The sequence below is a fragment of the Thalia democratica genome, chromosome 2, assembly GCF_965202585.1.
Source record: "Thalia democratica chromosome 2, ktThaDemo2.hap1.1, whole genome shotgun sequence".
Taxonomy (NCBI): domain Eukaryota; kingdom Metazoa; phylum Chordata; class Thaliacea; order Salpida; family Salpidae; genus Thalia; species Thalia democratica.
The window spans coordinates 47,593,322-47,620,776 of NC_139166.1; the positions used below are offsets into that span (position 1 = coordinate 47,593,322).

The 27,455-nt window shown below is 26.5% G+C and overlaps 1 protein-coding gene across 3 annotated transcripts; it reads left to right on the plus strand.

Annotated features, from left to right (window-relative positions):
- The first annotated feature begins 314 nt into the window (after positions 1-314).
- Positions 315-27,389, plus strand: LOC145849916 (uncharacterized). Of its 3 annotated transcripts, none has more exons than XM_082955021.1 (26): positions 315-368; positions 1,258-1,329; positions 4,796-4,867; positions 11,062-11,227; positions 11,462-11,574; positions 13,302-13,393; positions 13,502-13,616; positions 14,149-14,219; positions 14,351-14,557; positions 15,391-15,443; positions 15,848-16,021; positions 16,354-16,452; positions 16,727-16,843; positions 17,285-17,404; positions 17,841-18,113; positions 18,408-18,617; positions 18,882-18,984; positions 20,961-21,012; positions 21,084-21,141; positions 21,362-21,468; positions 21,547-21,612; positions 23,134-23,212; positions 23,777-23,883; positions 26,058-26,146; positions 26,215-26,450; positions 26,607-27,389. In XM_082955021.1, the coding sequence occupies exons 1-26, from the start codon at positions 330-332 to the stop codon at positions 26,648-26,650; spliced, it is 2,934 nt and encodes a 977-aa protein (XP_082811147.1). In that variant the 5' UTR covers positions 315-329; the 3' UTR covers positions 26,651-27,389. The 3 variants fall into 3 exon arrangements, with proteins under 3 accessions (XP_082811147.1, XP_082811148.1, XP_082811149.1); XM_082955022.1 differs by having other exon boundaries at positions 23,780-23,883; XM_082955023.1 differs by lacking the exon at positions 16,354-16,452.
- The last annotated feature ends 66 nt before the right edge of the window (positions 27,390-27,455 follow it).

Below are 27,455 nucleotides of genomic sequence, written 5' to 3' on the forward strand. Positions count from 1 at the left end.
TTAAGAACCTTATCAAAATACATGTAGTTATTTTAACCATTATTAGATATTTACTTTATTTTTAAATTTAGATGATATATATAAGTAAAATGTTCTACTTAAACTTTTGTGTAAATTATTTTAAAACTTTAGTTTGGTATATTTGACATTTAAAGATGTTTGAAAATTAATAAGTTGTTTTTTCTTATATTCAAATTCAGTAATAATTTCAAAAATTTTTAAATTAAATGTTTGGTGTAAACAATCTGTAAATTTTGAGTTTGTATTTAATGTTATGAAATGTTTAATTCTATAATTTTATAAATGTTATTTCAGCTCTAATTTGAATAATGACAAAACAAATCCAATCAGGAATGAATAGTGCTGAGGTATATTGTTTATTAGAACCATGATTTAGTTTTACCAAATGTTTAACAATTTGTATAATGTTTATACTATATGATAAAATGCTGATCTTTACTTATTTTAGAATAGTTTTTAGTTAGAATAATTTTGCTCATATGAACCTATTATTAAATTAATTATCATTTTTAGTTTGAATTTTTACATTTAAAATTATTATTTTTTGTTATTGTGTATTTTTTTTCTTTTGAGTATAAATTTTAATCGTTAATTTTTTTAGCTCCATATAATTTAAGTTAAGGTGTACTACTCAATAAACAAAAAGTCTTTTTGTGCACCCAATTCCTTAGACCTTTTTTAGAGAATATTTGTTTTTATTCAAAAAACTTACTTATTACAGGGTGTCCAAAAAATTGAAATCCTGGAAGAACCTGGAATTGGACAATTTAAGCTAAAAAAAAAACCTGGAATTTGTGAAATTTTGAAACCTAGAATTTTAAACAAAAATGACTAAAAAACCTGGAGTTCCAAACAATTTTTACATATTTTGTAGTGAAGTTTTGATTTGACACAAAAAATATATCATATAGATAAAAAAAATTGTCACCACCAGAAATTTTTATTTTTAAAAACACATTTTAAGTAACTTACAGTATCTTTTTAATGTTTTTATTCTATTTAACATAAATTTTTTCCTAAAAATAATTTCAAACTATAAGTAGACCCAAAAATGTGTTTTCTCAAAAACCTGGAAGAAATTTGGAAAATCTGTAAGAAATTTCCAAAAACATTTTGCCATCCTGTTAATATGTAATTTTGTACGTAGTTGCATATTATTAACTGGTTTATAATAATTAATGAAAATATTACTATATTTTTTTTTGCTAACCAGAAATATTTTTGTTACATTTTTAGTTTTCTAATGAAGTTGGGACTGGAGGTTTGTTTTACAATGACTCACTACTAGAAGTGCTAGTTGCTGCCAGAGTTAGTTTAAATTTATTGAATTATTCTTCACTAAGTTTTAAAATGTATTAAGCAAACCTACAATTCAATTAGACACATAAAATAGTTTCTGGATTTCATTGAAAAAAACTCAAGTAACTTTCTGAATTTCAATTTATTCTAGATGTTTTGTATATCTTAAGCTATTTTTAATGTTAATTGCTGACGTTGACACAACTTTTATTTTTGAGTCAAAGTAATAATGTTTTTGAATTTCTTAAAGTTCTAAAATTCTTTTTTTTTTGTTTTATTTGGTTATAGGTTTTTTAACGTTTTTTTTTACTAACTACTATTACTTCTTTTATATATTTGATATAATAAATATAAACTAAGGCTAGTTTGTAAAAGTTTGGGTTGTTTTTGATATTTAGATGTGTGTTTTACCTGAAAGAGTTGTGACCTGTTAAATTTATTAATATTGCAATTATTTTTTAATTTTTTTATATATGTGCTAGCTATAAGTTTAATTTTAATTAAAAACGTCTTAGACTTTTCAAGTGATGATTTTAAATTAGCTAATTAATATAACAAACTTTGTTAAACTATTTGTAGATTTTAATTAAAACTATCTGAAGTTTTGTTTAATAATTTCTATATAGTAGTATTTAAAATTTAGTTAAAGATGTTTTTTAATGATTCTCAAAAAATCTTTATTGATGTTATAAACAAAATCAAATCAAGTAACCCTTGTCAGTTTGGGTCAGGGTTTTAAAGTTTGAGTTATTTACTTCAATATTAGTATTAGTTTTTGTATAGGAGAATAAATGTAAAAAGTGTTTTACAATTTCAGGGTTGCCACTTGGTCAGGAAATCAGGAAAGGTCAGGAAAAATTAAAGAAAATGACAAAAGTCAGGAAAAAAATGGGGGGTTTTAAAAAAAAGTCAGGAAAAGTCAGGAAATTTGATAAAATTTAAAAAAAAGTCATAATTTGTCAGTTTAAATTTACAAAATTCCTTGTTTTCCAAAGCCTTCAAATGGTAAAAGTTAATTAAAAGTCCTTTTAAGTCAGAAAAAAATTCCAAAAATTTCCTAGAAAATTACAAAAATATTTAATTTTACTTCCATTGCCTTATCTGGTATAAATTAGTAAAATATCCTTTATAAAACTGTAAAAATTTTCTATTAACATATTAAACAAGTACCCTACTTGAACAAGCAGATTTTGTAAGCTTTTTAGTATTGATGGTCTGTAGCAAGGACACTTGCATAGTGAAACTTTGATATACACACAAAAGTTTATCTAGCATAATTTTAGAATCAAAGTGTTTTTTGTTTAAGTAAATAATTGAGTTCTTTTTAACTAAGCAGTTAGTTTAGTATTTTATGTAACAAGTTAATGTGTATACTTTACCTCTATATAATTTTTTTAAAGTTGTTTAAATTTATAAAATATGTTATAAGAGAGGTATATGCCAAGATTAAGTTTATTTATTATTTATATTTTTTGTCGAGTAACTTAAGTTTTTAAAGTAAATAAGAGTATATTTATTTGTTACAAATTTTATGCTAAATGATAAGAGGAAATATTTTATACAACAGATATATGGTTTACTTTTTTATGTCTTTTTTTACAGTTACTAAAGTATATTCTTTTTTAATTGTATTTAGTTTCAGGATTTTATCTTAAATAGTTTGGGTAGTATTTTATTTAACTAAGTGAACAATTTATATAAGTAAAACATGTTTTAAGTTAATACTTTTTATTATTAGATATTTTTAACTTCTATGTTGTTGTTTTACAACTGATATGCTAAGTCTAACTAAATTTTACTTTTTTAGTTAGATAACCTAGATAAGATAAATCTTTTGATGAAAGCGTTTTTAATTCAAGGTTTTAATTGTAAAAGTTCCTTATATGTCGTTTGTTTATCTCGTTACATTTATGCTAGGAAATACTAAAAAATTGTGTCTTTTTTCAGTTTGTTTATAAGTTAATAAAACAAGTATTTTGCTGATAGAGCTGTTTATTACAAACATCAATCATACACAGATGGTTTAAGTGATGTACTGGAAGTTTGATGATAGAATTCAGCAAAAAACTGTTGTTTTTAACCTGTATTAAAATAAGATTGAAAACTTTATATAGTTTCAAGTGTTAGATTATGTGTTTAAGATTAAGTTTAATTTAAGAGTTTGATTTAGAAAAGTCAGGAAAATTTTGGTAAAGAGTCAGGAAATTTTTCTCAGCTTGATCAGTGGCAACCATGCAATTTTTAGTTTCAGGTTATTTTTGAGACATAGCTAGTATTTATAAAAATACCTAAATAAATTGTTATATCTAATTTTATAAGTTATATTTTTTGACCTATAATTAAAAACTTAAATAAATTAAACTTAATTTTTTTAAATCTTTATAAGAAACACCAGTTTTTTATTTTTAGTATAAAATAAAAGTAATTCAGCAAAATAAAACTAAATCACATTCAAAATATTTTAATATAAAACATTAGCTAACGTTAAAACGATTAAAACTTTAAAAAGATAGCTTGAAGGCTGCAAAATTTATTTAAATAGTCATACTTTCTTATTCTATTGCTTCTAGTTTTTAATAAATGTTAAGGCCATAGGGGGGTTGAACACTTTTTTTTACAAAAATTAACTTTGGCTTTTATATAAAAGTTTTAATTACAAACTATAAGTCAGTTTTTATAGAATTCAAAAATATCATTTAACTTTTGAGATAATCAATTTTTTTTTTTAAAGTTTCATATACAAATGTATAGAACGCAAATTTTTGAGTCAATTTTCTCGGAAATTTTAAAAATCACTTAAAATCTACCTCCTTCTTCAATTTTTAAGCAATCTTCTTCAAATTTTCAGGAAATGTTCCTTACAATATAAAAAAAAACCTTACTTATTAATTTTGGTAATTTAAAAAATAAAAATTTTATGACAAATATTAAAAAAAAAGTCTTATTTTTTCAAAAAAAAAAATTTTACTTAAAATTTTTAAAATTCAAAAATAAGTTTTTTTTTTATTGTATAAAGATTAGACTGTGAAAGTTTGAAGAAGATTGCTTGAAAAATGTAGGAGGAGATAGATTTTAAACAAAATAGTCTTGTTTGCTGTTTTAGTTTTCCCTTCCCATAAGGAACCTATTATGCGGCCCGACTTTGACTGGTCATATCTCAAAAAATAGTTCAAGTTTTTTAAACCATAAAAAGCACCTTAAAGCTTAGAAAAAATCTTAAAAATAAGATCAACTTGTAAATAACATGGCCAACCCCCCTATGGCCTAACTTTAGTTTTTATATATTGCAATAGTTCTTGTTGTTAAAATAATATTTGTCAAATTTTTATAACAAGCGTAAGCCAAGAATAAATGTAATATTTTTTCCCCCTAAAACGACCTTTCAACTTTATTGAGACATATATACAAATGTAAACTACTTAAATACAAATTATGTAGAAATAATATGTCTTTCTAAATCTAGATATATTAACAGGGTTCAACTATAGAAATCAAGACTGTCAATGGGAAAACTTATAATGGAGTTTTTAATGCAATTAATGAAGAGGTAAGTTTTGTTTAAGTTATATTATTATTATTATTATCTTTATTGTATTTTTACTTTGTAATATTGGATTCTGGCATCTAAACCTGAGCCACTTCAACAGGACAATTAAAAAAAAATTCAATAATTTAACATAAATAACAAACAGACAAAAAAATTAACTAACTTAAAAAATATAAAGAAGTAATTAATAAGTTTGAACTTATTTGTTTTATATAAATGCAATAACTTAGTACGAATAAAAAGAAATAGTAATTGCACATTCATAACTATTGTACAAAATAACACATTTGTACAAAATTTCTATAAGTAAACTAATAGTCTGTTATGGGGGAGGCGAAGGGAAATAAAAATGTTTGATGTTATAAATAGAAAAATGAAAGAATTAATAGTTCATTTAGGTCAGAAAAGTTTATAAAACTTTTGTTTATTTAATTTTGTTTTCAATGGAAAGTTATAATTTTACTGATACAGTAACCTCTCGCATCTTTACGCACTCGTGACGTTACGCACTCTCGTTTAGTTACGCATTTTAGAATTCTAAAAATTTCAACAAGTAAAAATTTTATTTTTATTTAATATTGCACAAATTAGGTTTATTGTATAACTTTGATTTAAAACATGTTTTTAAACGCTAACTCGCCTCTTTATATATCTTTAGACTTTGTAAACTTATGTTCCTTGAATAATTGATAAACATTTAGTTATACCTCAGTATACTAGAAATTTAATTAACAATAAGAGATTAAATTAAAATTCTAAAAGAAATATGACTGTGTTAAATAACAAGAGTATAATGAAAAATGAGTGTTCGAAACACAAATAGATAAAACAGCACTTTTGCCCTATATGAATAGACATAGATTATTATAGACACCACACCAGTTCTTAATTATAAAAAAATGCTTAATTATGCATTGAATTTGCTTAGTAGAATAGAATATTAATGTTAAGTATCAAATAAGTCATATAAATAAAGATAAAGATAAAATCTTCTTATTATAAAAATTAGTTAAATATTTCTACAAGTATTATTATTTTATATAAATTTAAATTCTAAATTTTTAACATATGTATAGCTTTATCTTTTTTTTTCATATTTATAAATAAAGTAAACAAATTGTAAAAAGTGGGAAAGTCCCCAGTCTGCTTTTAACTAGAAGCAATATCAAAAAATAGCCATTATAGTAAGTATAATTGGTACCTCTCGTATCTTTACGATCTCTCATATCTTTACGCAGTTTTTCTGCGGACACAATGTGCGTAAATAAGCGAGAGGTTACTGTACTTATAGTATTTATTTTAAATTAAATCTTTTTAGTTTTAAACAAAAATGTTCCACCTTCTCACACGATACCTCATCCTGTGGTAACTTGTTCTATATTTTCATTGCTCTGTGAAAAAGTTAACCTTGCCACTGACAATTGTTAAAATTTTGTATTTATTTTATTTTTATATTGTTTCCACTAACTGATATTTTTATGGGAAAAACTGAGAAGTTTACTGAAAAAAACCTGATATTTTCCATCAATAATTATATAAAGAGTAAATAGATCAAATTTCCATCTATTCTAGAGATTTCAATCATTATACGATGTACAATTACATATAATGGGTAAAACTTCTTTGCACAGACTCAATTTTATTTATGTCTTTTTTTAAATAGAACGACCAAACTTGGGTATTGTATTCAAACTTAGGACAAACGTATATTTTAAACAGTTCTACCAGAATAGTACCTGAATTAGTTTTAAAACCTTTTAATATTTGATAAATAAAATAAAATTTGTGAAACTTTATATAAATAGTTTATTTGTTCATTCTATTTTAAATTTTCATAAATATTTATTCCTAAATCCTTTAACTGTTTGTATCTTAGTATTTTTGATTTATAAGGCAATCAGGTCAAACAATTTGTTTTTCTTAATTGTTAGAATTTTGTATTTGTAAAGATTTAAATTAAGCTTTCTTGTTTTTAGCCATTTGTAGATATTATCTAGAGTAAATTGTAAAGAAATATTTGACTCACCAAAAATTTTTGCATTATCTGCAAATAAACTGATATCACTTTGAATATCAATGTTTGAATTAATATTGTTATTTTAAGTTTAAAAAAGTAGGGGACCAATTACACCACCTTGTGGTACTCAACTCTATATCGTTAAAGGGTCTGATAGCGTATCGTTAATGACCACTCTTTGTGATCTCCCAATTTAAAATTTATTGAGTCAATTCACTAAGGATTCATGTAGTTCAATTGACTCAAATTTTTTAATAATCATTTGTTGGATACTGAATTGAAAGTTTTTTTAATATCAGTTTAAACTATTTTTATACATTCGTTTTTGAGATAAGGAACTATTCATTAATGTAAGCATGTTAGCAGTTGAATGTTTGACGAGCGGTTAGGGACAAAACCAAATTGTTTATCAGATAGTAAATTGTAGTCAAAAAGGTGATTAAGAATTTTTATAGATATACTGTGTTCAAAAATATGAGTAAAGCTACTAGTTAAAATATTGGCCTATAGTGTAACACGTTGTGTTTGTTACCTTTCTTATGGACTGGAATGACAAAAGACATTTTCCATTGTTTTGGTACTTCAGCTAATTGTATAGACCAGTAGTCGTCAAGCTAATTAAATTCTGTGTACACCAAGCTGCAAAAAATAAAATTGGTGCACCCCAAAATTTAATTTTGTTAAGGGCATAGGGGGGTAAACACCCTTTTTTGGTTTTTGATCTTATTTTATATAGTTTTCACTAAGCTACAAAATTCTTGTTACAGATTTAAAAGATTCAAAATAATTTTTGAGATATAGCCGGTCAAAGTTGGAGTAAACAACAGGATCCTTATGGGAGGCGCAAACTAAAACGGCAAATAACTAGAAATCACTAAAAATCTATCTTCTCCTACGTTTTTGAGATAACTACCTCAAACTTTCTGGAAATGTTCCTTGATACATTTAGAAAATTCTGTCAGAACAGAATTTAAAAAAATCAAAAAATAAAAATATTATAAAAAAAAAACTTTTTGTTTTTGTTTATTTTTTATATAAAATTTCTATTTTTTAATTTTTAAAAAATTTCTTCCGACAGAATTTTCTAAATATATCAAGGAACATTTCCTGAAAGTTTGAGGTAGTTATCTCAAAAAACGTAGGAGAAGATAGATTTTTAGTGAAATAGTCTATTTTTACCGTTTTAGTTTGCGCCTCCAATAAAGAACCTAATGTTGCCTTCGACTTTGACCGGCTATATCTCAAAAATTATTTTGAATTTTTAAAATCTGTAAAAAGCAACTTGTAGCTTAGTAAAAACTATATAAAATAAGATCAAAAACCAAAAAAGGGTGTTTACCCCCCCCCCCCCCTCCCCCCATGCTCTTAAGCGCTGCTAGTGGTGGAACTACGTAAACACTTTTATTAGTGCATTTCTCCTTAAAATTCATAACTAAGTTTGTATTTACATGCAAACCATTTAACATCTGAAGCTGAAGATTTTTATTTGATCCTCTTTTTAATTGAACTCTTTATTTGTTTTACCTTATTTTCACAATGATATTTTAGTTATATGGCTTTGTCTTACATACTTATTAATTGAACACTTCTCTGCAATTACTACAAAATCCCCAGTTCAGTGTTCTTAAAAAACTTTATTAAATATTAACTACATACTTAACCTAACTCTATGTATATTTTTTTTGTTATCTCAAATTTTGTGCACCCCTAAATGAGTTTCTTGTACCCTAAAAATTTCGTTCACCCCAAAAAAAGTTTAGTGTGCACCAGTGTACACCTTGACGACCACTGGTATAGACTATAGAGCGATCGAAATTAATGGAAGTGGAAAATTATTAATTTAATCATCTAATGATTTTATCTTTAACGTGGTTAATTGAATTTTTAATGTCTTCATAAGTTGTAAAAAGTTTTCCATTTTACTACTATTTTTTTGAGCTAGTTTAGAACTTTGGTGGTTTTTTAAATACTTTTTAAAAACTTATGTTAGAAGTGAGGCTATTTAAAACCTTAAAATACTGTTTTATCTTTATCATGGTCATTTAAAATGGGTTTTGCAATATTTAATTCAAGTTTAGATTTTACTTACCTTTAAAACTTTTTTTAATTTAGGTTTTTGCAGAATTTTTCTTCATATTTAAAAATGTATTTTTTAACCCCTATTTGATATTTTTTTAAATTATCTTTACAATCTTTAGAGTATGATTTATTTGTCTTACTTTTTGTACAGAATAAGTTTTTCTTATAACAATTTTTTAATATGAGATGAATATTTTTTACCTCTGTTATTTTTAGAATAATGTGGTATAAAACGTTTAATTAAGGTTTGAATTAAGCTGATATGTTGTTCTTAAAAGTGTTGGAGATTTTTGACTTGATAAATAATGAGATCTATTTATTTTTTAACAGGTAATTATCGATGATTTCAAAATCTGACTTTTTAAAATCGTATAAATCTTGTTTAGTTTTATGTACTTTTTGTATTTCAGTTTTAATATTAAATGAAATCAAGTTATGGTCACACGTATTTGTTAATGGAAAAGTAATTTAATGAGATATGATTCTATTTAGACCAAAATTATTACAAATTAGAAGATCAGGTATATTTCCATTTTTATAAGTTGGACTTTCGATTACTTGGGTTAAAAAATTATCCATGCAAAAATTAAGAAAGCATTCATAAGATTCATTGTAGTCTGTGCTAGAAATTTATGCTTGCAGATTAAAATCCCTAAGTAAATAACAAGAGTTGTCATTTGTAAAAATCATTTTAATTATTCTTATTAAATTTTTAATTGTCAGTCCACATTTTGCAGACACAGGGGCTTAGACACCTAAAAAGTATGAGTTATGTTTTTATTTTAAATTATGTTTATATATATGTATTCAAAATTTATGTTCTTAAGAGAGACTAAAGCTCTTCAATTTTAAAAACTTTAAGTGAAATTATGTAAATGACAGCAACACCTCCACCCCTACTTGTCTTATAGTTACGGATTATATTATAATTAAGAAGGACAGACTATGGCATTGTTGACTTTAGGAGTCAACCATGTTTCATTAAAAAAATCAATATTAATCATATAACTGTTCAAAATATAGGTTTAATTGTTTGCTAACAAAAGATCCTAGTGAAGTAACTTCACTGGATTATAAGTAAAAACAAATTATACAGTAATCTTCCTTTATTCTACCAACATATGTTTCTGTGTGTCAACGAATCAACACACTTCGACTGGGTTGATTCGTTGACACAACCATCTTAGAGCAATATTAAGTTTGCTTGTTTCTATTGCATCAGCATATGTAGAAAATTCTGATTCCAATCTTTAAAATTTGGAAGAAAACTCTGTTTAAACTTCCGAAAAACTTCTTTGTAACTCAGTGGTTTTTTGTAAGGAAATAACTCAAATAAAATAAATTACTAAACATAAAATTTTGTCACAATTAAACTCATCTTTCTGAATTTCAACAATCCTCTTATCTATGCCTTCACTTTTTAATCTACAAATATCAGCTTGAAGTATATTGAATTCATTGTCTTTTCTACTTCCAAAAGCAGTTAACTTTTCTTTCAGTAGTTTTCATATTTTAGAACTTTTTTAATCAGGGCTGTGATGTCAGCTTCCGAGGATATTTACTTTTTTTTTACGAAAATCTTATTCCAATAGAATGTAATATTGTAACTTGTTTTAAATCAAACAATTTTAAGTTCTCGACTTGAATGTCTTTAAGGAGATTTTTATCTATTATTCATTTTAAAAGTTTATTACTAACAAAAAAATGTGACAATCAAATAGAATATGATTAAAAAGTGACACCTAAATACATATAAAAACTACTTATCATAAGTAAAATTATGTAGCTCATTATGTGCATGGTATATATTTGTTAGTATATTGTTAGCTATTTTGTTCATTGTTTATAAATAATGGTTTATGTGATGTAATAAGTAATATTTGTTTATATTCAGTTTAACATTTTTAATTTTAATGATAACTAATTTCAATTTTAGGATTTGCAATGATCAAAAAAATTGTTTTACAAAACAAAATGCTAATAGTTAGAAAATAGCTGAATAAAACTTCAAGATATAAAAAATAAAAAGTTATCTTTACTGAAATTTAAAGCTTAAATTTAGACAATAGTTTTAAAGTTTGTTTTACTAATATAACAGGGTTGCTTGAAAGTCAATCATTGTGGCATTGTTAATCCTGATGACTCTAACAGGATAACAATTGATGGCCACAATTTAGTCATGGAAGCTGAATTAGTTACAATGATTTTTGAACTGACGAAAATAGCCAGTTTTACTTTACAAAACATAAACGATAACTTTACAGGTAAAAACTTTTGTATATTTATTAAATTTAGACCTAGATAATTAATTTCTTGTGTTTATTAGTTACATGCTGTAAAAATTAATTTAAATATGAAAGAGTAAATGGTAATAAGTTGCTTACAGTAAAATATAACTTATCTATAACTTTCATTGGTAAATTTTAATTGTATTTATAATTTTTAGAATTTTTTGTAAGTCATTATTTTATGTTTTGTAATTTTGAAATAAATCGCAGTGAAAGATAAAAAACCAGTAACTAATGTTTACAATGGAGCAGCTGGTAAACAATTTCAACCATGGAAAGATGATAATTGTAGCAATGCTCTTGATATGTCTTTATCTTTAGATGTTAGATTAATTTTTATTACTAATTTAACTACTTAAGTAATGTAATTTACAGTTGGTAATGTTTTTATAGTATTTTACTCTTCTTAATTCTATGCTAATGAATTTAACTCCTAATAACCTAATATAGTATTAATAACCATACAATAAGATTTTTAAAGTAGTTTAAATAGTTATTTATATATTTACTTTATTACTATAAATAATATTTTTAGTCTAGAGTAGAATAGCAGTACACTACATTCAATACTACTTAGTAATATTTTATCTCATAAAAATTAAAAATTTTGAAATTTAAACTATTTATATAACAAAAAATTGCAAACCAAGATAAGACAAAAATTAAAAGGTTTCTGTCAGTGAAAATTTGTATATTAAATTTATAGTACCATTTTAATGGTAATATGTCAGGGCACGTATCATTTGTTTGTTATGTTATATATAACTTACTTTCCTGAATTTGTGCAAAAATCAAGTTTAAGTTTTGTTTACGAATAGCAGTTATCAGTAAAATATTAATTAAAATGACTTTTGGTCCTTTATTAATTTTGATTGGTATGTCATAAAATTGAAAATATAGTAACTAATACAATGATGCCCAAACACAATACCATTTTTGTCAATTTATAAATTTTCAAGGAAACCTTGTAGTTTTTATTGTAACTTGGTTTACCCAAAAAAATAATTTTTAGGTAAAATTCTTGTCAATTTAAACATGCATATTTTTTATTTAATGCTTTGAAAAAAACTTGTCTTGAGTTATAGACTTGATAAAGACATCCTAAAAATTTCCAGTAGTTTGAGTGAATATTTTTGTCCAAGGTCAAGTTTGCAATATCTAAAGTTTTATGCAGTTTTGTATACAACAAAGTAATAGTTCATACAAGTTTCAAAATTATAATTTGTTATGCGAAAAAAAAGCTATTAACTGCTTGACATTAAATTTTTTATTTTATTCACTTTACTTAATACCAAAATTAGTTTTAGTTCGATTTGGCTGTTTCATAAGAAAATTTTGTTATGTACATGAATAGAAAAATTAATGTTTTTTCAATGCTGCTTGTTTAAAACTTAGTTTTGTTTTTAATCTATTCGTTGTTAATTTAACAAAATAATAATATTTTACTTAATTTTTTTATGTGTTGTGTAAACACAAGTTTAATGAATTGTATCTAGAGCTTGTATTTTTTGCATAGTAAATAACGTATGAAGTTAAAAATAATGGACAATGCTAGAAAGATACTGGAACAATAACTTATCTAAAAAGTCGTTAAGATTTTAGTTCCGAAACTAAAACCCGCTTTAAATTAGTCTAGCACATTCAATAAACTACCTAGGGCAGCTTATTATTTAGTTTTGTTTTATATATAATATCTTGTATAGCTTATGTATTAACAGTTTATTTTGCTGTAGTCAGACATAACTTTAGTTACTGACTGAATTCTAAGATTACAAAGTAAAAGTTGCAGAGTTAATATATCCATTTTAACCAACTCGAATTACTAAAGATTAAGACTGTGTTTATGACTTATTTTCGGTTTTAGATTTTTTTAAACGAAAGTTTTGAATCATTCTTATTAGCTTGAGCTCTCAGGTATATATGAGAGCTTGGAAAAGTTGTCTCATGTAAAACTATAAAAATAGTGATTTGTATAGAGTATTTGCACTTAGCTTTATCTATTTGTTGTAAAAGTAATTTTTTTAGCTAAATCTTAATAAAATAATTTAAGGATTCATCAAACGGGTGGAGCCCGGAAGAAATGTTTTCGGCAAACAAAAATTCCAAAAAGTCTACTTACGACCCAAAACTTTCACAATACACGTAAGTTTTTAACATTTTTTACGTAACAATTTAAAAAACACTCGTTACAATTTTCATTTTATATGATTTATAACTTCAATCTATAAACGACTGTTATATTTTTTATAGCACTGCTCTTCGCGAAGAAGACACAGCTGAGTATGCTAAGAGAAAGGAAGTTGCTGCTCAAAAAGCGAGGGAGATCGAAAAAAGCAAGGAGTACAATAAAAATATTAACAGAGAGGTTTATTCAACTAAAAATTACTAAACTAAAGTGTATATAATAATTAAACTAGGGAAAAATAGCATTAGGTAAAGTAAATCAACTTTCACAGAGCCCACTTTAAGGGCTTTTAATAGTTTATTAAAAATTGTCAAGTTCAAAAAAGACAGTACAATTGTTACATACAATATATTGCTTGTAATACTTAAAATTTTTATAGTTTAATAGACTAAGTATACATACATAATAAGTTGTTATAATATTTTAGTATTTAACGATAGGTCATAAAACATGTCCATCATGAAAGATTTTTATTAAAATCATCTTAAAGTATATAATTAAAGCTTTTGAATAAAAGCCAGTTTTATATTTTATAAACAAAATATGGAACTCCCTAATGGCCAAGCTTCAAAAACTTTCTGAGCTTATATATATTTTTTATGTTGTAAAAAGAAATAACGAAGATAAATAAATGAAATTATTAGTTTTATCAAAAAGTTCTCATCTTCAGTTTCTAGTCTTTAATTTTTAATCTAAAAAATTTTTTTTTTAGATTTCTGATGAGTCTGAAGAATCAAAATTTTCTTCCGTAGATAGAAGTGAGTATGGCTCAAGCTCATACAGGTTTGTTTAAATTTACCTAATATCTAACATAGATTTTAGTTATTGTTTTTCATTTATTCAGCTATTAAACTTTTTTGTAGTAACTGTTATAAAAATGGTTTTTCTTATAGTTTATTTGTTTTGACATTTAGGTCTGAACAAATGCGAAAGAACAATCGCGGCGTGAAGCACAACAACAACAGCTATTATCAACAACCTCCAGTGTACAACAAAGTTCAACGCAATATGCCGCCACCGCAGCAGCAGCTCGATCTCAACAGCGTCGCTAAAATCACCAGGAAAGTTGAGGTGACCAACGAGACTTCTGATAAGTACAATCGCGGTCAAGACAGCACTAGGTTTCTTGCATTTATGATTGATTATTGTTTAAAGTTGTATGATTTGAATAACAATAGATTAGTGATTAAATAATCGAATAAGTTTCTTATATAGCCCAAAATATAGATCAACCGATTTTAATCAGTGGTTGATGTAAAATAAATTTTTCTAAAAAATCTATGTTTATTTTATTCATCATAAGTTTTAAAGTAGAGTTTCTACATTATTAAAAATGGATGTTGAAGTAGGAGCTAGATTTTTAGTAAATTATTAAATTTCTTAAAAAATCTACTTAAAAAATCTGCTTATTATGGTTTAACTTGTTTATTACTATGACTAAATTGTTACAGTATAGACTTTACAAACTTTTTTTTTGTCCTATAAAATAATTTAAGGTTTTAGCTGGTGTTAAATGCAAACTATAGTTCACACTGAAGTCATTTATACATAAGCAAATAATATTCTAAGTAAACTTGCTTTTGCTCTTCTTATCTTTTATTAAAACTTGAAAAGTAGAATTAAGGAGTTTTAAATTTTAGATAATAAAGATTATTATAAAATGCATTTTTATTTTAAGATAGTAACCCTTCTGTTATAAATCTTATGTAAGTAGTTTATGTAAGTTTTTAACTTGTTGATATATTTTATTATTAGGAACAATATAAAATGGAGATAATGTTGTTTTTGAAAAAGATCTTAAAAATGTTAAACCCTCCTTTAGTTGTTTATGATACCAAACTATAATCTTCTTTTGGATTAATTTTTTTCCCAAATACAATTTATTTGTTTCTTTTTGAATATAAAAAAAATTCTAGGTATTTTATTCAAAAACTTTCAAGATAAAATATTATAGGTCTGCTCATTCTAGTGATGCAAGAAACAGTAAATATTCTGACAGATCTACAAGTTAGTTTTGCTTAGTATGTGTTTTAAGTAAAGATGTTTATGCAGTTTTTTGTTTTCTTGATATGCTGTATTAAACTTTTATTCTAATCATATATGTATATTATACATATATAAAATAAGGTGATTATTCAAACTTGAACACCTTCTACAGAGCCCACTTAAAGGGCTTTTAAATATTCTTCAAATAAACTATATACACATAAATAAATAAATATATATATATATATAAATATAAAAATGCAAAACTAACTTATAAAAAAAGTTTCTTATAAAAACACTGTTATGTTAACATTTCCACTTTATGTAAAAATGAAAAATAGTTTTTTGTTCTTATAAGACTATGAGATATAAAGTATTATAAATGAATTTATATATATATAAGACTTACTAAACCTTTATGTCAGACAACACGAAAAATTACGCGTATCAGCAAACCAGCAAGCAAGACGACTCTGGCAGGTATGCACAAAAAGATCGGCCCGCGTTCAACAGCAACAAAATTGTTCAGAACTCTTCGAAACCAGACGAAAACAAAATCACTTCTGCGCAAAAGCCTCAGAATGTAGAGCTGCTATCAGGTATGTTTTCATATGAGAGTCAAAATAAAGCACAGGCATGATTTTTTTCGAAAACACTAGCTTTAATTTGCAGTTTTTGTTTCGCTGCTTGTTTATTTTCGTTTCAACTTCTATGGTTTTAAAAATCAGTGTATGTATTTATATCACTGTGTATAAAAAGACAAAAAGATTTAAATAGAAAAAAAAAAATACAAAAAATCCTTCGGAAATTGTTAGTGATTACATTAATTTGAAATCAATTCGGCTAAAAATAATTCTTATAGATAGTGCCAAATGTGTAATAGTTGTAGTATGCTTGCATGATTTTGCATACCAATTTCGCTTGTATATAGGTCGTGGTCAAATGAGCGTACCAAACAATAAGTATCATGGTGGTTACAATCACTATCGTCAGGCACCGCCTAACCAACAGCAATTCTACAAATCTAGAGGTGTCGTGTTTATTTAATTAGATCTAGTAATGTAAAAGTAATATTTGTCTAAATTATTACTTGTGCTTATTAATATAGAGCTCACCATCTGTGTAAATCTGCTTGCCTGCTTTTTTATAATACATCAAAATGTATTTTTTACTTATCTAGAATTCTGCACATTTTTAAACGTAGCTAATCAAAGCTTAAAAAATTGTCATCTGATTAAATTAAATCAATTTGTTTTTAATTTTCAATCTTTAAAATCGAAATTGACTCACGTAATGCTGTACAGATAATGATTCAAAAGCTAAAGGTGATCATGTGTTAGCAGTCAATAGCAACAAAATGATGAGTCAAAATGATAATTCCTTTGCAAAGTCAACTGGACATTTTCCAAACAAGCAGCCTGGTTATAATAGTTTTATAATGCAATATTTAACAATTGTAGGAATAACATAAAAACTTTAAATCAAACAAATTTATATCAATAAAGTTTTAGTTATACAAACTAAACTTAAAATTAATTAAGCTATTGCAATGTAAGAAAATCTATCTAATCTAATATAAACGTATCATTTAAATTTGTTTGAACTACGCAATATATTTATAATATGATATATAAGTGTTTAATTGTTTTAATATTTTTTATAAAATATATTTTATTAAGTATCTTAAAATTTTGTTAATTTGGAAGATGAGTAATAAAGAAAGATTCATTATAACTGTAGCAATATACTTCAGTATTTGATTTTGTCTATGTCAATTTTACAAAACAAAGTTAGCTGTTTTGAAGTTTAACTGCCAAAAAAATCTGAATATTTTTATATAACTGTAAAAAATATTTTGTAAGCAATGGGAATTCAGCGTAGAAAAAATTCACCTGACGAAAACAAGAGGCAAATAGCGAACGAGTTAAAAGCTTTCAACGAAAACTTTAAATTAGCTGACAACCCACAAAACTATCATTTAGGTAAATTAAATTTAAAAAGTGTTATTTATTCTAGCTCGTGTAGATTTATATTAGTTCCTTTCAGTATTTGTGTGTGAAAGAAGTATTTATCATTCCATAAAAAACCAAGGTATATACTCACTTGCATCTATATATCACTTGCACTATTTAAGTTTTTATTTTACATTTTTGCACTTATTCTGAGAAATAATAACTTGTTTTTATAACTTTTTCATTTAAAACTTTACTTTCTAAACCTGTAAAATTTTAACAAATTACCTGAATAAATAAAACATTACTTTTGATTATAGTCTTTTTTCATTAAAGTGTGTCTTATCATAAAGCTCAAAATTTTTTAATAATAAAAAAGTTAAATTTCTATTATAAATAGTTCTGATATAAATAATGAAGTAGTCTGTAAATTATAAAAAGGAATCTTTTTTGAAAATCCTTGTAGATAACCGAGCATCTGCCCCGCCACCATCCACGTACAAGTCGCCTCCCAGCCAGCATCCGAACAACGCTCGACCGCAAGTCCCACCTCAGCACATAGTCACCAAATCGAGCAGCTACACTCACGAAACAGGCCATTACCAGCAGCAACAGCAGCACTATTCTCAGCAGGCGTACAAGCCGCCGCAGGTAGTAAGAACCGGTCCGTCGCCCGCTCAATGGAAGCCAGGCTACAGCCAGTATCCTGTTAATGTTAATCAGCCCCAAGCAAAACCAGGTTACTTGAAGCATACTTTTCTGAAAGTTATATCATCTAAAAGTAATCTGCTGGGGTTGTCTATTTTTGCTAAGATCCGAATACAACCGGATCCTGAGTTTTAAACTATCCTGATCCTTTAGATCACTATTTAGGAGTACTGTAATATTCTTTTGCCGTTAAGTATTTTGACTTTTTAATATAGAATTTTTTATATTAGGAACTTATTTAATACTATTTTTTTTTGTAAAATACAAGCTGTTGGTTGATCTATAAGTTATCCGAACACTTGACATACACGTAAAATTATTTTAGCTCATCAAGGCGTCGGACAAGTACGTAAAGAAATGCCAATAGTCAAAAAGCAACCGTCTATAAACGTGCCACCGGCGAACAAGTCGCAGCCTGAAAAATCTCCTGGCGTGAAGACTTTCTTAGCAGCAAGTCAGTATCCTCCCCAACCTGCTTCTTCTTCACCACAACAGAGCTCCACCCCTCCTACAGCTACCAAGCCGCAACAACCTGGTCAGTTTTTTGTGTTTAATACCATAAACAATTTTTTTATTGACTTTTAATTAGTTGGCTCTTTTGTTTGCAAATAGTCTGATAAAGTTACATTTTGTTTTTTATTTATGTTAATGCACATCATGATTTTCATTAGTGCTAATTACTTTTCTTTAAGCCAAGTTTTTATAAAGTAATAATAATTTTTTAAAGTTTTTAGTTTTTAGTCAATAAAAAAAATTGTTCAAAAAACAATCAATTTTCATTATAAAAATATCCTTATAGCTCCAGTAGAGGGCTCCAACATGTCACAAAATGATGTCACCAAAGTTGAAGCCAAGGAGGAAAACAAAAATTCTACCTTAATTACTACTGTTCCAACTGAAAGGTTTACGATTTGGTATTCATAAAAAATCTTATTGATACAGTTTGAACAGTTGTTGTTAAAATTTAAAGAAAGTTATGAAAAAAAAGTTACCTGATGAAACTTTTAATTTTAAAGTATAGAGCCGGTTTTTAATTTATAATTTCTTAATGCCCTATTTTTAAATTCCGTAACTGATAAATTATTTGAAGTTTTTCAGGGTAACAATTTCTTCAGAATCATTCAGTCTAATTTTAAAATTATAAACAATACTCAGTCTGTTTCTATATTTGATTAAAACCTCAGCTGGATTAAAATTTTATGTAAATGACAATAATTAAGTTTTTTTAAAATAATTGGAGAATATTTTGCTCAATTAAAGTTGTTTTTAAAAGTTTGGCTATCACTTAAATAACTGGTTAATGGTATTTTATTTTATTAAAATTCTAATGTTAATTGCATGCTTAACTCAGATAACACAAAATTCTATAAGGTGCAGCCAGTTATCCTTAGCTCAAGAGCAAAGACCAGTTTAAAGATAATCTGCAATTAAACATATCGAAGACATAAGTTGACAGCTTTGCCTTTGTATATCTGCGACAAATATTTTCATTTATTCATTTCATTCATATAGTTTTTTATAAGCTTTTTTTTTTATTGAAATTTTTGAATTTTTACGCAGTAAAGTTTTCTCTGGTCGCTAATGCAGTCACATACAGCCAGTCTTGCTCTAAGTAGGTGTGTACTAACATGTAGACTAATACAAACTTAAACTTAAGTTGTAGCAGCGAAACCACAATCAATTTTGTTATACCATGAAATTTGGTTACTTTTTAGTTATTTAATCTTGTGTTTGGTTCAAAGTTGTAGAATAGCATATGTGTAAGCACTGAAACTTTTTTTTTTGAACATCTCAATGTAAATTTTACCTTTTAATGTATATCATTGAAAAGCTACATTTAAATTATTTTATTGTTTTAATTTTTTTGATTAGAAGTAACATAGTAGAGTAGACTACCGCAAGTACGCACTTTTTTTGGTACGCACCTCGCCTTAAGTACGCACTTATCTAGAAAGACAGCAATTTGTGGCTTCTTGTTGCGTTCAAGCAAAAAATCAAAGAAACTCTCTCTTTTGTCTTTTTGCGACCATGTGCTTTTTTAACATCTTCAAAAATGTAGGTGTAGTTGGGAATCATTCTAAAGAAGATTCCAGTTTCATCCGTGTTATAAATTCTGTCAGCATCATATTTTTTGATTTCATCTAACAGCTTGTTCAATTGTTCGAGCAAAGCTGGGTATTCTTTGTCCACTTCACCACCTTCACAGTGAAGGTAAACTCCTTGAAGCTCTTTCCTGTCGCGAAATCTGGAAAGCCACATCCATGATGCTTTGAAATCTTCGAAAGAAAGATTATTTGCAATCTCGTTGGCTCTTGCAATTATGATCGAAGGTTAAATTGGCAAATTTGCTTTCCTGATCACTAAAACCCAGCCATAATGCTGAGACTCTAACTCAGGGTATTTAGCAGAAGAAAATCTTAGCTTTTTGCTTTTTCTTTGCTCAGACATGTCAGCAGATCGTCTTTTAATCTCATCTTGGAATATAAAATAAATAAATCTAGATGACAAAGTTAAAAAAACCTACAAATACAACATAGTTAAGTCATAATTAAATTTAAATGTACACACATTGATGTTTTGAAAATGTTTGGTAAACAAAATGTAGTTTGGTACTTTACCTCTAACAAAACAAAATATGTGGCTAGTTGTAAGAAAGAAAACAAACAACTAAACTTCATATTATACTATATCGTCAAAAAGTAGGCACTACCCGTGCTAAGTACGCACTTTTTGGTCGGGTTCAATTTGCGTACTTAAGCGGTAGTCTACTGTATATCCAAATACTTTAGAGAAAACTGTTATTTATTCAACTTAGAACTTTATATATACTGTACATAAGCTAAAGTTTAATCCGTACTAATACATTTAATTTTTGTAGCGCTACCAGCAGCATATCTACTCTCAACCCGAATGCCAAGGAGTTTAAATTTGTGAGTAATTATTATTTTTGTAAATTTATCTTTTACGGTTTAAAAAGTATTAACAACTCAACATGAAACAGAACCCAACCAATGCTGCTGCTACTAAACCGCAACCTGCTGTTACTCCCGTTGTCCAAAGTGAGTTAAATTTTGATCAGTTTGTAATTTGATAAAAGGTATAAGTTACACTCTGTTTACGATTTTAAAGAGTGGTATTTTGATTGATGTCAATGAAGCCAGACAACTAGGGTTGAAGGGCAATTTTTATGTGTTATTTTGGTTTTCGAAAGTGTAAAAATGTATGTGTAAATATTTCCATTTATTAAATACCTTATTTATAACAACTAATTTTCATCAGATGTAGTGCCTGAGACTTCGCACCCATCTGGTTACCCCCAGCAACCGCAACCAATGACAACCATGATTGTGCCAGCAAACCAGCCATACAGACATGCGCCAATCCCTGTTGGTTATTTGAATATTAGTGTTAACATAAATTTGTATTATTAAGTATATTAGTTTTAAAATTTATAATATTTACAGCACGGTCCACCAGCTGGGTATGTTGCATTTCAGCCGGCTCCTTTGCCTCCAACTCAGCAACCACAGGTTAACAACATTTTAGTCTATATTTGTTTGTGAACTGTTAAAACATATACCGTTGAATTTGACACGTCATAATGTCATTTTTGTGATTCTTTAAAAAGTTTTGCTGTAAACTTTATTATTGTTCTGATGACACGCTTAAAACGTAGAAACTATAGTAAACAAATCCAAAATTAGTTGTATTTTTGTATTATTAATATAGTTGAATATAATTATATACGTTTAATAATTTAAAGAGTTAGTGTAAAAAAAGAAAGTATAACATATTCTCGTTGGTTTGTATGTATAATTTAACTGTAGTAAGCTTATCTGGAATTGAAAGTGGGAAGGGTCAGATATGAACGGAGATACTTTTGCACGAAGGGTCACTTTCACTTTTGCACGAAAGTAAATAAAAACAATTTAAAACAGTTTATAAAAAAGTCCTACGATGGGTAAGGTTAGGGGTAATAGTGATAGAAAAAAAAAATCAACCCGTGCAAAAGTGTCCCTTTGTGCATAGTTGACACCCACCCATTTTTAGCTGGTTATTTTTTTCCATTGCGATGACTTCATTACTAAGTTCACTAACTAATGATATTAAATACTACTAAACTAACGGGTATAATATTTCCTTAAACTATTTGTATAAAAAATGGTTGGTTTGAATAGTAGATATTTTAGTTATTTTTAATATATCAACTTTGTAATTGTACTTAATATTAACTTTAACAAGATAAAAATAATTGAAATAAACTATATTACTATCAAAAACTTAGTAAAGTAATTAGTATTCGTTATTAATAGTACAGCTCTAAATAGTACCAAGAAGTCTTCTTTATCATTCGTATAGTACAGGGTTACTACTCACTCATGCTAATCAGTTTAACTTAGGTGGGTCAATTTGGTTTTCGTGAAACTAAGGCTAGTTTTAAGATAAAAAAAGCTATTTTTTGTTATATTTCAAATTAGTTTGAGTTGATTTCAGTTTTAAATATTTTAATTTAAACTTATGTTTTACTTATTCATTATCTTATTTCATATTTCTAAAAGAAGCTTTTTTTTGTGTTGTTTTTTAAGAGATTCCCTACGCTGAAACAAGTTTTCATCCTGAAACTCTAGGTTGTGGCAACAAATGCACCCTACTGATTATGCATACACTTAAATAAATTTTTTAAACTCAAAGATTTTTTTGTGCATACTAAAATATATAAAATTCACACTAGCTGAAAGATAATAATAAACTCAAGGTAAGTTATTTTGTAGCTGTTAACCCTGATCTTACTTAATTCCGAAGTTAGCTAAAAAGTATGTTATCTATGTGTTAAACGTTCTAAATATTCTTATATTAATTTATTAAAGAAGATTTGCATCTTTGTTTAAATGACTTTTCGAACAACAATGGTATAATAGTCAATAAATCAAGCGTGTTTATAATCTCCTAAATTCAATTAATTTTTATAGTTAACCCTAAACCTTCGTATAAGTTTAAAATCAACAGCGTAAAAAAATAGTTTTATATTTGAACAAATTTTTTTCTAACAGTTTATACAAATGGACTACCCAGCAGTATCTTATAGGAATCAGCAGTACCCTGAACTTCCTCCAGGAACTGTTTACAATGGTCAGTTTTTTGTAAACTTAACTTTGGTATACTTTTTAACATAAACTTGTTTTTTAAGTAATAATTGTTAAACTATGTTGTATGATTTTTATGCTCATAATTTATTTAAATGTTTTTAGTTTTATTCACTAGTTTAGATAAAAGTTTAAAACATTTAAATAATACCAAATTTTGTCTAAGTAGATTATAAATTAATTAATCTTTTTAAAACATAAATTTTTTTTTTTTTTAGTAAGTATTTAAAGTAAATCGCATATAAAGTTCTAGCCTTACAATTAACTTTTTACACATGACGATCAATAAAATATTTTATTTCACATTAGTTCTGATTAAACATATTGATACGAATTTAAAATGCATTGATTTATATCACCTACCTGGTTAATATATTACTAATCGATGTCTAATCTAAATTCATGTATGTAGTCCATCAACAGATTTTTACTTTAACTAACTTATAATTATTTACGCACATAAAGACTACAGTACGTTAGCGGCGCAAAATAGTTTCTTTATTTCTGTAAAGTAATAAAATATGTTGATAAAAATATACAATTTATGCAGCAGCTCCGAATTTCCCACCAGTTCATGTACCCATCCCACCCCAGCAACAACAAGTAGCAGCCCAGCCTCCGCAACCTTACATGAGGACCTCGTCTGCTCAACCTCAGGTATTTTTTAATAAATAAAATTACATATACAGTAATTTTCCTGTTTAGTACGAACTTATGAACGCAGCAAAAACTTTTTTCTGTTTATTTTATTACGAACTTTTAAACACAGCTTAAAAACAATTTTTCTTCTTTTGGCAAGCTTGTTTTGCTCCTCTAATTATGAAAGAGCTTGTTACTTAGTAAAAACTTTGAAATACGTAAAAGGTTTTCTTTTTAATTGAAGAACTTTTTATTTAAACTTTTGATTTGCACTTGATACTTTCTACAACAATCTTTTTTGCTGAAATATGATACTTAGTCCAGTGGTCTTCAAAGTGTGCACCAGTGCACACAAAATTTATTTTGGGGTGCACAAAACTTTTTGGGTGCACGGAATTTATTTTGGGGTTGAGAATTGTAACTAGAAAAATTATTCAAATTTTGAAACTTACACTAGATATTCTAGAGATCGTGATGAAAAGCAAAAAAAAAGTTGTTTACAAGTGTATTTATAGCTTATTAGAAAGTTTACTTTAGATATTATGATAAATTTTTGGAAGTTACACTAGATTAGGTTTCCTAAATTAACTGGAAATTTGAAAATTATTTTAGATATTCGCACATTGGGGTACACAGTAATTAATTTTGCATTTTTGGGTGCACAGATTTTGATTAGCTTGAAGACCACTGCTTTAGTCCTCCATTAATGAAATTATTTCATTCAGGGATTAGTTTAAAATAGTTTATTTAGAATTCTGTCATTGCCTTTTGGTCTTTGCCCTAGCCCCTTTTTTACTAACTATGTAAATTTGAAATAATTTTGCTTTGTTAATATGTATACTACCAACTACAGATAAATAATTTTATACTTTGTTAGAAAAAAAAAATATGTAAAGATTTTAGTTAGATTGCTGAATAACCGTAAGAAGGAATATTCTTTATATTAAGTAAGCAGTATTTTTTCACCTTTTTGTATAACTTTTAACCTATATCTCTTAAATCACTGTATAATTTTTTTTAAACTCTAAAAGTTATTAGCAAAAAAAGTAATTTACAAAATAAGATAAATTTAAAATAATTCTAAGTTTACCCTACATATTAATTAAGTAATTCATCATAAATACAGTAAGGTGTTAGTTTGAAGTTTATGTTTTCTTTCTACATAACATGTTAAAAATAAATGACAGTTTAATTTAAACTTAATCACAGATAAAGATTAATTATAAGTCATGGTTTTTTATTAAAAAATTAAAATCATCATGAGTCTATATTTAACACAAACTAATAAACTTGCTTAACTTTAAAATTAGACTTTAAGATGTAAACAACAAACTGTTAAGCAATTTGTTTTTAAAAATGGACTTTGTGTTTATGATTACAAGTTACTGCAAAACAAATTTGTCATTTATTAAGTGAAGGTTTGCTCTTAATTATTGTAATTTACTACTTTTTAAGATTTGATTGTTGTTTATGTATTTGTTATATTTATACTAGCTGTTATGATACTTAACTTTTTATTTTTGGTCTAGTTTAGTAAAACTACTTCAGATTTATTTAGATAATGACCTCTATATCGTAAAAGTTAATTGTTTTTATTGTATTAACATGTTTAATTTATATCTTAAACAACGTTAAAACTAACTATTCCACCAAGATAATATTTCCGTTTGAAAAAATGGGTTAAATTATTATTGTTGATTGTTAGTATGTAAGGTTATAAAACATTTAATTCTTTATCAATGCAGCTTTTGTTTCAAAAATAAAGTTTGAGAATTGTTTTATAAACTATTTATGAAAATATTTATTATTTATTTTTTCACTATCCAAACTTTAAAAGTACTCTGCTCTCTCTATCACTGAACACTATTAACTTTTTAAGTTTTTTGTTAATTTATTTAGAATCTAACTAAGGCTACCACTCTCTTTTAAATTTTCAACTGCGTTAAAATGTCTAAAGTTTTTAATATTAGAGTAAGTATCCTTTACGCATAGTTTCTAAATACTTAATGAAAATGAAGCTGAAAAAATCTAAAAAAGAATAACTGAGGCAAGCATTTTTGGTTGAGTAAAAGTTAATTTTCTTTTTAAATGTTACTGGCATTGTAAACCAAAACGTATGAATAACTAAAACTAATATAGTTTATTTTGAAATATACAAAACAGTAACACCTAATCAGCAATATAATAACCAGGTGATGCCGCAGCCGCCCCCACATATGATTCTTCAACCGCATCATCCCTCGCATCACCACCAGATGGTGCCACAGCACATCGCCGCAGGGTTCGTAAATTTTTTCAATCTTTTAATCATTTGCACATTCAATAAACCTCAACATTGCATTTCAACAGCGGGCAGCCAGTGTACACGCCGACCGCTCAACAACCGGTAGTCATGGTTGCAAGGCAACATCCGGGTCCGTCGCAGGGCGGGATGATGCAGCAGGGACAGCACCCCCAACCTTCGCCGTCGGCAGGGTCTGCGTACATCCACCAATCAGCAGTGCATCACCAGATGGCGCCACCACAGCAACCCCAAGCAGGTCCGCCACAGCAGCAGTACATTCAGCAGCAACACAACATGAGCTGTTAGTTGCAACGTTCAAGTTGTTGTTTGGTAACTTAAAATTTTCAGTTTTGTTTAAGCAAAAACTAAACTAGTCATAAACGATACGAATATAACATACTAGTTTTATTACTTTTTTTTTTCTTTTTTTTGTATTAAGGTCTGAATAATTTACAAGGGCCCTCAAACAACGGAGGTCAGAGTTACCCAGCGACCCACTAAGAAGAAGTACGAAAGTGAAAACTGGAAACTATTTGAGCTGGATGCTATATTAGTAGTAATATTATAGATGAATATTGAGCGTTAATTTATTATTTTCCAAGTCTTAACTTGATTTTTTTTTGCAAAAGTTCGAACTGGGTTTATTAGAATTAGGTTAATTTATTTTTTAAAAACATACTTAGATTTATTATTTAAAAACAACAAAATAATTTTATACTCTACAGTTTTTCATAAAGTTAACTTTTGAAGTCTTTTAGCAATAGGTAAACTTGACGTTAATGACAACTAAATTCTAATTTTATAATAGATACATATATTTTTTAAACTATTTATAAATTTGACATTGACACTAATTTTAGTTTCTAATTTATTTTTATTAATTTAGATTTTGTGTTTATATTTAATATACATAAAGTATTAGTTTTTATTATACCAAGAACTTATTGATGAAATAATTATGATTGATTTTGGCATAGTTAAGAAATGTACTTATTTTGGTAGCTTTTGTGTGTAAGTTATTCAAAACACAACTTTTACCTAGATTTAATGAGTTCTAGATCCATTTCAATTGAAGTACTTAAGTTTTTATTTAAAACTTTTTTTTGAATTTTTAACAAAAAATTTTCTTTACAATTTTGAAATTTCTTAATAACAAAAAATAATAACTTATAATTAGAATGTTCTGATAAAAAAACTTTAAATTAAAGTTACACTTTGATGATTATTTATTTGTTATATAATTTTCATAAAAACAATAAAAATAAATATTAAAACCCAAATGTTTTGTCTAATTTATACTCAAGTA